Raw genomic sequence first — 12,962 nt, forward strand, 5'->3', positions numbered from 1 at the left:
TGCTGGCAGGCTAAAGGGGAGAAGTAATGAGAAAGGAGAAAAGGATAGGAGGAAGACAACAGAAAGTATCTAAAACCAAAAACTAGAGAGAAAAGCAAAATATGCATGCTACTTCAAAAACTATCAGAATAAAAAAGAAAAATAATTGAAAATTATTTACTTCAGATAGTGGTAATTGGTGAATAATAGAATTAGGGCAGGGGTCTACTGCTTTTCTGTTTGAAGCCAAGTGGAATTCTTTGACATATTTTTTCACACATACTGTTAAAAAAAAAATAAAATTTAAAGAGGAAAAAAAAAGTCCAGGAACCAATTCAAGTACATATAACAATTTAGTACATGATAGCAGCAAAACTTCAAAACAGGAAAAATTATTAAGTGACACTGGGACAACTGATCAACTATTTGGGAAAATATGCAATTAGAGCCTGACCTCATACATGCATGAAAATAAATCCCATAAACAAGAGAGTTAAATGCACAAACAAAACTATAAAAGAACTATTAAAAATATCCTTATAAATTTATAGAAAAGGATTTAGAAAGATCCTCATGAAAGTGTTCATGGTGCTTGCTTCTGGGAAGCAGAGAGGGGGATGGGATTAATATAAGGGAGAACATTTAAATTTTTATTCTGTATTGGTTTTTATAATGTTACAGGTTTTTCAAAAAATGTTATTACTTTTTTTTTTTTTTTTTTTTTGAGACAGGGTTTTGCTCTGTCACCCAAGCTGGGATGCAGTGGCATGATCACAGCTCACTGCAACCTCCACCTCCCGGGCTCAAGCAATCCTCCTGCCTCAGCCTCCTGAGTAGCTGGGACCATAGGCATGAGCCACCACACCAAGCTAATTTTGTTTGTGTGTTTTTTGTAGAGACAGGGTCTCACTATTTTGCCCAGGCTGATCTCAAACTCCTGGGCTCAAGTGAACCACCCACCTCAGCCTCCTCAAGTGCTGGGATTACAGGCATAAGCCACCATGCTTGGCCAAAAGCAATTTTTAAATCTGCATTAAGTCACCTATATTTAACAATACTGTCATACCCTCTTAAGTATAAGGATCTGAGTAAAAATTGTAAGCTACAAGAAACAGTGGTGAATCATGCATCTACTTAACTATGGCCATTTTTTTCATTCATTTATTCAACAAATAATACGAGTAGCTACTAGGTGCAGGCTCTGTGCCAGAGGCTGGTTATAAAAAACTGAGAAAAAGAGACATTACACTTGTCCTTATGGTCAGTCTGGTAATGAGGCAAACAAAACAAAACAGTTAAACCTACAAATAAATAAATAATTATAAATTTGGGTAAGCATTGTAAATGCTTACATTTGGTGTTGAGACACTAAAAGAAGGACGAATCTTGAATAAATTACCTGCACGGTAATGCATATAATATGACCTGTAATAGTATAAAAATGAACTGTCATCAAAAAGTCATCTGGAAGAGTTTATTCAGAGACAGAATAGTGAGGTGGTTTAGAGGATCAATTCCAGAGTCAGACTGCCTGGGTTTTAATCCAGCTTCTACTCACCAGGTTTGTGACATGAACAAGTTATTCAAATACTCTGTGCCTCAGTTTCCTCAGATATAATTGGGGAAAATATTAATATCTTCCTGATAGGGTTGTTATAAATATTGAGTTAAATTCTTTTATTTTGAAAACTGTCAAACCCCAAGAAAAGTTAAAAGAACGTGACAATAAGCATCAACTCACATGAACCTGTATTTGCCAGGTGAATTAATATTTCTAAATTGCTTAGAAGAGTGTCTGGCACATAACACAGTAAGCACCAGTATCACCATATATATGCGGTTATGTTAAATAGCTATTTAAAATAAAAGTAAATTAAAAGTATAAAGTAAAAGAAAGAAGGGTGGGAAGGAAGGAAATAAAAATGGGGTATGGGAGGAAGAAAAAGGAAAAAACAATAGCCTGATGATCGCCCCAGTGTTAACACTTTCTAAGAAGGTCAACAGCGCACTCTGCTGGACCCAAGTGTCTTCCACACACCAGGCCCAAGTTATGAATTAAAATAATATGCTACTGCTACATTAAATCAAATATAATTACTTTAAAGTATATAACGAATGTTAGCATTTATTTAATGCATAAATAAAAAGCAGGTATAAGCATAAGAATGTATCTGAAGACAACCCTGGCTATTGTGAGGATTTACTAAAAAAATGAACAGAATATAAATAAATCTAGAGAAAATGATTACGAATGATAGAACAAAGTAATATCAAAACGTTAACATACTATTCTAAAAGACGATGTTTTTCTTAACTATATTTTGACCATGTGGAGACAGATGCCTCACTAGATCTTTGACATATGAATTGTCAGATTAAGAAAATAAATCTAAACTGTAAGGAAAGGGATCAAGCAGTGGACACCAGAAAGTTAATTATATAAGAAAAGGTACTGGAGAGACTTAGGGGTATTACACTTAATTTCCTCCTCTGAGAGGAAGACAGCTGATTGTGTCTCAAAGAATTGCATTAAAAGAAAGTACAAAACCTTTAAAAAGAAAAAAAAAAAAGAAAGAAAAGGTACTGACACTATTTTCCGACTTGAAAAGAGAGTTATGAGCCTAGAAATGATAGAAAAATAAAGAGACAACAATCTAATTCTCCAATCCACTGGGTGGAAATCAAATTATTTTCATAAAAACTAAGGAAATTTGAAGAACCTAAAAAGTTTGATGTCAAATTCAGGGGAAAACAGAAATTGTCAAACTAATTTATCATTTAATTTATGGAAGAAGGTTTGTCAAAAGTAATGCAACTGCAGATTTGAAAAACGTGAAGACTCTAAGACTTACACCTTTGCAGGGATAAGAGAACTAAACCATTAATTTATGAATCCAAATAAATAGTTCTATTTACAAAAATACTGTACTCCCTAGTATCATATAATAAAAAGCAAGACAGGAAAAGCGTCCTTAGAATTTAAAGGTGTTAGAATTCAATTAGATATAACGTATCTCCTGACCTCGTGATCTGCCCGCCTCAGCCTCCCAAAGTGCTGGGTTTACAGGAGTGAGCCACCGTCCTGGCTAACACGGTGAAACCCTGTCTCTACTAAAAATATAAAAAACTAGCCGGGCGTGGTGGCGGGTACCTGTAATCCCAGCTACTTGGGAGGCTGAGGCAGGAGAATGGTGTGAACCCGGGAGGCAGAGCTTGCGGTGAGCCGAGATCGCGCCACTGCACTCCAGCCTGGGCGACAGAGCAAGACTCCGTCTCAAATAAATAAATAAATAAATAAATAAATAAATAAATAAATAAAGTATCATTAAATCTAGTCCCACATTCTTTTTCCTTCCATATGAAGGAACTGGTTTTGACAAAAAAGTTACTTACCCAGGTCTCTCAATTTACCTTATTCAAGATTATTACAAGGTCTAGATTAAAATACAACAGATAAAATGTGAGGCATTTTGGTCTGAAGAAAAAAGCAAAAATAAAAATAAAGTATAAAAAAAAGTGAGGCATATGATCTGGCAGCATAAGAAAAGTTCTAATATATGGACTACTTTTTTTTCCAATTACTTTATCTAAAAGTTTTGGCAATAAACTCATTTCAAAAGCTGCTGTGTAATAAATATGAAAACTTATGACATTAACACACATGAAACTATTTTTCTTCTACTTTTTATGAAACCACCTATCCCAAAATCTACAGAAAATACTTTTATGATTTATAATAAGTCACTTTGCAAAGACTAAGAAATGTTACAGCAGAAATCAAAGTAAGTTCCTACAAGGAAAAATATTTACTCCCCTATGACACCCAAAAATCCCATTTTTTAAATAAATTACCTCTACTCATATCCCCATTATTTTTTTCTTATAGTACATTCACGGAAATAATTAGTCCTTGTTCTCTGAAAACCTAGATGTATTATTTAATGCTAGAAATCCATGAGAAATTTACTAAAAATTTACTTAGCATACAAAAAGGAGAAACATTCATACTCACTAAAACTATACATTTTGTAATGATTATATTTCTATTATAACTACTTATTCTATTTTTATGTTAGGAAGAAAAAAATAAAATTGAAAATACAATTCATTTTACCTATGTATTTTTGGGTTTTTTTTTTCCCATAACCTTTCAGAAAGCACATAAAATTACTTTATACAGTCACGTTTTTCATCATAGACTACCAAGAAAAGAAACTAATATTAGAGCTCAACCATATGTTCCTTGCATTGCAAAAGTGCTTTGATGTCTGTTAAATTTACTTTGTGCATGTTTAATTAGTATGGCATATCTCTCTTACGTCTTCTTGCAAACAAAAATTCAGTGTCACACTAGTGAAATGTTATCATTTAATTGAGAGATTTAATTTGTTCATGAAATTTTCAGACTTATGAGAAATTATCAGAGGCCTATATCTTAATGTTATGAGTAATAAATCACCCACTTATGAAAAATTATTCCATTTCTAGAGATATGTAGTTATACCACCTAAAGCCAAGGAAGAAAATGTGCAATTTCTGGTTTAAAAATAAAATAGATATAAAGATACAGATATACAATTATCAATACAGCTATATTTTACCAATGAGAAGACCATAATCAATGATCAACATATATCAGCATACTACATAACCAAAAGGAGAAATCAATCAAAGCATTAGGCTTAAAACTAAGGTACTCAACCAAGGGCACAGTAGCTATGCTTATATGGTCAAGTGGTTTAGACTCAACAGGTTTCAGCCATAAACATCTTCAACAGATATCAAAAGAATTTCTGGCCAGGTTCCATGGCTCCCGCCTGTAATCCCAGCACTTTGGGAGGCCAAGGTAAACAGATCACCTGAGGTCAGGAGTTCGAGGCCAGCCTGGCCAACATGGCGAAGTCTCATCTTTACTAAAAATACAAAAATGAGCTGGGCGTGGTGTCGGGTGCCTGTAATCACAGCTACTCGGGAGGCTGATACAGGAGAATCGCTTGAACCCAGGAGGCAGAAGTCGCAGTGAGCCGAGATTGCCCCACTGCACTCCATCCTGGGTGACAGGGGAAGACTCCGTCTCAAAAAAAAAAAAAAAAAGGAATTTTCTACTAAACTCTAAACCTAACTCCTCAAAATTTATTATCAACAATAACATTAATAATACATTAATAATACCTTTTAGCAGCATTTAAAAATAAGAACTACAAGGCCAGGTGCAGTAGCTCACACCTATAATCCTAGCACTTTGGGAGGCCACGGCAGGTGGATCACTTAAGCCCAGGAGTTTGACAGCAGCTTAGGCAACATAGTGAAACCTTGTCTCTAAAAAAGTTAACTAAATAAATAAAATAAAAATAAGAACTACATATTACTCCAAGCAACCTACAGATTCAATGTAATCCCTATCAAAATACCAATAACACTCTTTGCAGGAATAGAAAGAACAATCCTAAGATTCATATGGAACTACAAAGAGCCTGAATAGCCAAAGTAATAGTATGCAAAAAGAAAACTGTAGGCACCACACTATGTACTACACAAAGCTATAGTAACCAAAACAGAATGGTATTAGTATAAAAATAGACACATAGACCAATGGAACAGAATAGAGAACCGAGAAGTAAATCCAGGTATTTATGGTTGACTGATTCTCAACAAAGATGCCAAGAACACATATCGGTGAAAGGACCCCCTCTTCAATAAATGGTGCTGAGAACACTGGATGTCCACATGCAAAAGGAAAAAACTAGATCCCTCTCACCATCCACAAAAACCAACTGAAAATAGATTAAAGACTTAAACATAAGATCCAAAACTATAAAACTACTAGAAGAAAACATAGGGGAAAAGCTTCAGGACACTCATCTAGGCAGATTTCCCGGGTAAGAATTCAAAAGTGCCAGGCGCGGTGGCTCAAGCCTGTAATTCCAGCACTTTGGGAGGCCAAGGCGGGCGGATCACGAGGTCAGGAGATCGAGACCATCCTGGCTAACACGGTGAAACCCCGTCTTTACTAAAAATACAAAAAATTAGCCGGGCGTGTTGGTGGGCACCTGTAGTCCCAGCTACTCGGGAGGCTGAGGCAGGAGAATGGCGTGAACCCGGGAGGCGGAACTTGCAAGTGAGCCGAGATCGCACCACTGCACTCCAGCCTGGGGGACAAAGAGAGACTCCGTCTCAAAAAAAAAAAAAAAAAAAAAAAGAATTCAAAAGTACAGGCAACAAAAATAAAAATAGACAAATAGGACTGTATCAAACTAAAAAGCTTCTGCACAGCAAAGGAAACAACAGAGTATAGAGACAACCTGTAGAATGGGAGAAAATTTTTCCAAACTATTCATCTGAGAAGGGACTACTACTATCCAGAATATACAAGGAACTCAACAGCAAAAAAACAAATAATCTGATACTAAAATAGGCAAAGGGTGTGAATAAACATTTCTCAAAAGATACATAAAGCCTACAAGAACATGAAAAAATGCTGAACATCAATAATCATCAGAGAAATATAAATCAAAAGCACAATAAGATATCATCTCACCCAGTTAGAATGGCTTACTATCGAAAAGACAAAAAAATAACAAATGTTAGTGACGATGTGGAGAAAAAGAAACTCATACACTGTTAGTGGAAATGTAAATTGGTACAGACATTATGGAAAGCAGTAATGGAGGCTTCTCAAAAACCTAAAAATATTACTACCATATAATCATATAATCCAGCAATCCTACTACTATTTATCCAAAGGCAAGAAAATCTAGAGGACAGTGGCACGATCATATCTCACCACAGTCTAAAACTCCTAGAGTCAAGTGATCCCCCATGCCTCAGCCTCCCAAGTAGCTAGGACTGCAGGCACGTACCACCATGCCTGGCTAATTTTTTTAAAACTTTTGTATAGATGGGGTTCTCGCTATGTTGCCGGGGCTGGTCTGAAACTCCTGGCCTGAGTGATTCTCCTACCTGAGCCTTCCAAAGTGTTGGGATTACAGGTGTGAGCCACCACACCCAGCCAACACCATGTTTATTGCAGCACTATTCATAATAGACAAGATAAGGAGTTGGCATCAACCTAAATGTCCATCAACAGATGAATGGATAAAGAAAATGTGACACATATACACAATGGAATATTATTCAGCCATAAAAAAAGATTGAAACCTTGTTATTTGTAGCAACATGGGTAAGCCTGGAAGATATTAAGTGAAATAAGTCAGGCATAGGCAGGTAAGTACTGTATGTTCTTACTCATATGTAGGAGCTAAAAAAAATGAGCTCATAGAAGTAGAGTAAATTGTGGTTATCAGAGGTTAGGAAGGGGTGAGGGGAGGGGAGGATAAGGAGAGGTAGGTTTACAAATTCATAACTACAGCTAGATTGGAGAAACAGGAGGAATAAGTTCTGGTATTCTATAGCACTCTAGGGTAAATACGGTTAACAATAATTTCTTATATATTTTCAAAAAGCTATAAGAGAGAATTCTGAATATTCGCAACACAAAAAACGACAAATGTTTGAGGCGATGGATATGCTAATTACTGATTTGATCATTACACATCACATACATGTATGAAAATTATCACACTGAATCCCATAAGTATGTATAATTATTATGTGTCAACAAAAATAAACAAAAAATAAAGATAAGAACTACAAATATGTAATATTATTAGTCAGTATTATATAGAATCTTTTATCAGCAGCAGCTAAAGGTAAGAACTACAAATATGTATCCATTTGCTGCTGTTACTATTACTACTGCTGCTGCTACTTTCTACTACCACTTGACACTTAAACTCTAAGGTATGCCAGATACTGTCAGCACTGTATAGGTATTAACTTGTTTAATCCTCCTAATGGCCCCGTGAGATAGGTACTATTACTAACCCCATTTAACAAATAGCTAAACATAATACCAAGAGTTTAAAAAATCAAGGTTATACAGTTAATAAAGAGTAGAGCTATGATTAAAATCCAAGCAGTCTCAAGATATGAAAATAACCTAAGTGTCTGTCAATGGATGAATAAAGAAATTGTGGTGTGTATGTGTATGTCAATGGAATATTAACCCTAAAAAAGATCCTGCTATTTGTGACAACATGGATGAACCTAGAAGGAGGACATTATGCAAAGTGAAATATGCCAGATGTAGAAGGAAAAATACTACATGACCTCACTTATACGTGGAATCTAAAAAAGTCAAATACATAGAAACAGAAATCAGAACAATGGTTACCAGGGCAGGGAGGTGGGGGATTTGAGGAGATGTTGATCAAAGAGTAAAAAGTTGAATTTACATAGGATGAATCAAGTCTAGAGATCTAATGAACAGCATCATGACAACAGTTAATAATACTATATTCTAGGCTGGATATTTTGATATTGGCTTTAAAAATTTCAGATGTTCTCAACACACACACACACACACACACACACAAAAGGTAACTATGTAAGGAGATGAATGTTAATTAGCTTGTGATATGATTTGGAAGTGTGTCCCCTCCAAATCTCATGTTGAAATGTGATCCCCGAAGTTGGAGGTGGGGCGTAGTGTAAAGTGCTTGGGTCATCAATGGCTGGTGCCCTCCTCACAGTAATGAGTTGAGTTCTTGCTCTGAGGTCACACGAGATCTGGTTATTTAAAAGAGTGTGGAACCTCCTCTGCTCTCTCTTCCGTCCTCTCTTTCCATGTGACAAGTTTGCTCTCTCTTTGTCTTCTGGCATGCTTGTAAGCTTCCTGAGGCCCTCACCAGAAGCAGATGCTGACACCATGCTTCCTGCACAGCCTACAGAACTGTGAGTGAAAATAAACCTCTTTTCTTTATAAATTGCCCAGCCTCTGGTATTCCTTTACAGCAATTCAGACAGACTATCACAGCTTGGCTGTAGTAATAATTTCACTATGTATATATATATTAAAACATCATGTTGTACACCTCAAATATATACAATTTTTATTTTATGTATTTATTTTTAATTTTTTTTTAGAGACAGGGTCTCTCTGTCACACAGACTGGAGTACAGTGGTTCAATCATAGTTCAATACAGCCTCAATCTTCTGGCTCAAGGGATCCCCCTGCCTCAGCCTCCTGAGTAGCTAGGACTACAAGTACACACCACCACACACAGCTATTTTTTTTTTCTATTCTTTGTAGAGACAGGGGCTCGTTATGCTGCCCAGGTTGGTCTTGAACTCCTGACCTCAAGCAATCCTCTCACCTTGGCCTCCCAAAGTGCTGAGATTATAGGCATGAGCCATGATGCCTGGCCCAATCTTTATTTAAAAATTAAATTCAGGCAGTATGTGTCCAAAGTCCATTCTCTTAACCAATAAAAACAAAACAAGCCAGGTGCAGTGATTCATGCCTATAATCCCAAAACTCTGGGAGGCCCAGGCAAGAGGATCACTGGAGGCCATGAGTTTGAGACCAACCTGGGCAACACAGTGAGACCTCATCTCTACAAAAAATAAAAATAAAAATTTAGCTGGGCATGGTGTTGCACATCTGTAGTCCTTGCTACTCAGGAGGCTGGGGTTGGAGGATCACTTGAGCCTGGGATTTTGAGGTTACAGTGAGCTATGATCACACCACTGCATTACAACATGGGCAACACATTGAGACCCTGTGTCTACAAATAAAGCAAACAAAAACAATTCCCAAGAAAAAAAAAAATCGTAATCATGGCTAACTCTATACTTGATTTGTTTATCCGTGAGCTTCTACATATTTCTTTCCTTATCTTGGTGTTAGAACCCTATTTAGGTGGCTCCAAGACTGCAGAGAGGCATTTTAGAGACAACATAAAATAAAGTGATTAGGGCATTTGCCAGAACATGAGAATGCCTAGGCAGGATTTAGCTCTACTATTTACTAGCTTTGTGATCTTATGCCAGTTTCTTCCTTCTCAGAGTTTCCTCATCTGTACAATGGGAATACCAATACACCTGCTTCATAATCATTGTAAGAACTCAGTAACATTCGACAAATAAATATTTATTAGACAACTAATATGCACCATATGCTGTTCTAGGCATGAGGGACACACATGAAAAAGACTGACATTATATCATAATAGGAGAGACAAATAATAAACAAGTAATCAAGTAATTTCAGATAATAGTAAGCCCATGAAGGAAAGGAAAGAAAATGAATGAGAAAACATTGTGGCAGAGCCCAACATATAGCTTACATTATAATGATGTTAATGATTATTGCAATTTAACAGAAGAAGCTTCTAGATAATTTCTCCAACTATTAATATAAAGCTTCAGTGAAGATCACCAAAAAAACGCAAATTAAATGTACAGTAACTGAAAACAAATCTGTGGTTGCCTGGGAATGGGGGGACAGGGCAGAAAAAAGGTCCATCAGTCTATCTTGCACTTAGGATGGACCTTTTCTAGGCATCATTTTGCAATATCATGCACTGGTCATTTAAATAATATTTAGTTCGCTGAGTTTAAGTTCACTGAGTTTCACAGATCTTACAAATGTTGACACATTTCATTATATAAATATAAAAAGTCATATTCTGTAATATCACCAATTTCATCAGAAAAGTCTCTAGTTATCACAAAGCTGCCAAGCTCAGAGTATATACAAATTTTTTAAAATTCTGATTTTCACTTGAAAGCTCAAATTTTATCTGGCTCATTTTATCATAAAGAATTACCATGGTTAGTATATCATTCACTCTTTTTCAAGCAAAAATGATGTTCCATGACAAAAAGTGGCTAGTCAGCTCACAATCCAAACTATCCTACAGGTGCTTCTCCCCAGGACATCCATCCTGCTTCTGTATGCAAAAGTGTTTTATGAGTTCTATTCATTTCTTCATACAGAATGTTAAAAACCTAAAGAGCTGAGATTAAATAAAATTAGTAATTTTTACTGCTTCATCAAAGACATTCTTAAATGAAACTGGTTTTTTTCAAAACTGTGATCTAATGATGCTGAAGAAAACTATTATTAATATAGGTTGGGTTGAGGCCAAGGTGGGCGGATCACGAGGTCAGAAGATCGAGACCATCCTGGCTAACATGGTGAAACCCCGTCTCTACTAAAAATACAAAAAATTAGCCAGGCGTGGTGGCAGGTGCCTGTAGTCCCAACTACTCGGGAGGTTGAAGCAGGAGAATGGCATGAACCCGGGAGGCGGAGCTTGCAGTGGGCGGAGATCACGCCACCACACTTCCAGCCTGGGCAACAGAGCGATACTCTGTCTCAAAAAAAATAAAATTAAATAAATAAATAAATAAAAATTATATATATATATATATATATATATAGAGAGAGAGAGAGAGAGAGAGAGAGAGATTGGAGCCAATACCTTGATTTCTGCTAAGGCACCAACAGTTTTACCCATTCTTGCTTTTGCACCACCAGTACAAATGTCAAGACAATCCAAAAGGCAATAACATATTTTTTCCTTTTTTTTTTTTTTTTTTTTTTGAGACGGGGTCTCACTCTGTCATCCATCCAGGCTGGAGTGCAGTGGTGCAATCTTGGCTCAGTGCAACCTTTGCCTCCTGGGCTCAAGCCATCCTCCCACCTCAGCCTCCCGAGTAGCTGGGACTACAAGTGTGCACCACAACACCCAGCTAATTTTTGTATTTTTTGTAGAATCAGGGTTTCGCCATGTTGCCCAGGCTGGTCTCAAACTCGTGAACTCAAGTGATCCACCCGCCTTGGCCTCCCAAAGTGCTGGGATTATAGGCGTGAGCCACCACACCTGGCCTACAACATCTTAATATTATTACAAAAATAATTTTCACCTCACAGACCACCCCCCCAAAAAATCTCAATATGTAGAACTCCTTGGACTACTCCTTGAGAACTGTTGCCCTAAGAATCCTGAAAGAACTTTAAGGAGTTGGAGAATTTACAAACATTAAAATACAGAACAGAAAAAATGACTTTCAGATCTCTCTCTTGTTCAATTCTCTTATTTTATAAATAAGGAAACGAGGCATAGAGAGAATAGGCTTTGCCATCTCACACATTAGTAACAGAGATGTGACAGCATTGAGGACTTCTGAGTTGGTTTCTACTGTCCTTTGTATTATACTATTCTTCCTCTTTTGTCAAAATTGGTTTAGAAAATTCCATATTTTCCTTCTTTAAAACTGAACAATGGCACTAATACATACTTTCTGTGGCGAAAAGGAGTTTATCTTTCCCAGTGGAGAGTTGAGTTTTACAGTATTTCCTGAATCAACTTTTGCATCCAAATTGTGTACTTCTGTTCCAAAGCAATGACGTTTTCTAATCTGTAAACACAGAACCAAAATGAAGTTTAAGGTGAACTAGAAGTTTAACTTGCTAGTTGTTCTCAAAGGCCAAAACAGCTCTATGTATTTTTTTCCTGCCTCCAAAAAAAGACTATTTCTAACAGGCAATACTAAGACAAATTTTAAAAACGCAAATAAGCACCTCATCACAACACTTAAAGGAAATAGAACATAGTAATGACTCATGAATCTTAGCCAAACTATCTTTAATTAGCAATGTACCAAAATTAGAGTACTGTAAAATGAACTTCTCATAAAATAGTCCCATCATATGGACATCAAATATAGTAATATTGGAAAGTCCAATCATATATCTAATTGGAAAATGAAAGTAAATCAAAATTTAAGCATAATTCTACATTGAAAAGAACTCAGAATAAAACTTTTAATGTAAACAGTCATGATTTCCTACAAGATGGAATAAATTACTCGATTACTATTATCACTGTTACTTACTAGATATTTGATAAACCAAGTTCTTTGATGAAATTTCTTTTACAAATACCACTAAGTTTTCTTTCCAAACTGTATCCATGCTTTTCCTACTTGTGAAAGATCTATTCACTATATAATTGGGGAGAAAAGCATTTCTATTGATAATCTCATTCCCGCCAAAAATGAAATGAGAACCAGTGAAGTGAGGGAATAAATGTTTTATGTTGAGCCCTACCTGATGACATGCAACTCTATGTAC

At 36.2% G+C, this 12,962-nt stretch overlaps 1 protein-coding gene across 7 annotated transcripts in view; it reads right to left on the reverse strand.

Moving 5' to 3' along the window:
• BRIP1 (BRCA1 interacting helicase 1) overlaps positions 1 to 12,962 on the reverse strand; it is a 190,394-nt gene that overhangs the window by 161,290 nt on the left and 16,142 nt on the right. For all 7 annotated transcript variants that reach the window (XM_063628493.1, XM_055256721.2, XM_055256722.2 and 4 more), the window contains exon 6: positions 12,128 to 12,247. In XM_063628493.1, the coding sequence (XP_063484563.1) occupies positions 12,128 to 12,247 (120 nt within the window). The remainder of the gene's footprint in view (positions 1 to 12,127; positions 12,248 to 12,962) is intronic.

This window comes from Symphalangus syndactylus, chromosome 20 (assembly GCF_028878055.3).
Source record: "Symphalangus syndactylus isolate Jambi chromosome 20, NHGRI_mSymSyn1-v2.1_pri, whole genome shotgun sequence".
NCBI lineage: Eukaryota > Metazoa > Chordata > Mammalia > Primates > Hylobatidae > Symphalangus > Symphalangus syndactylus.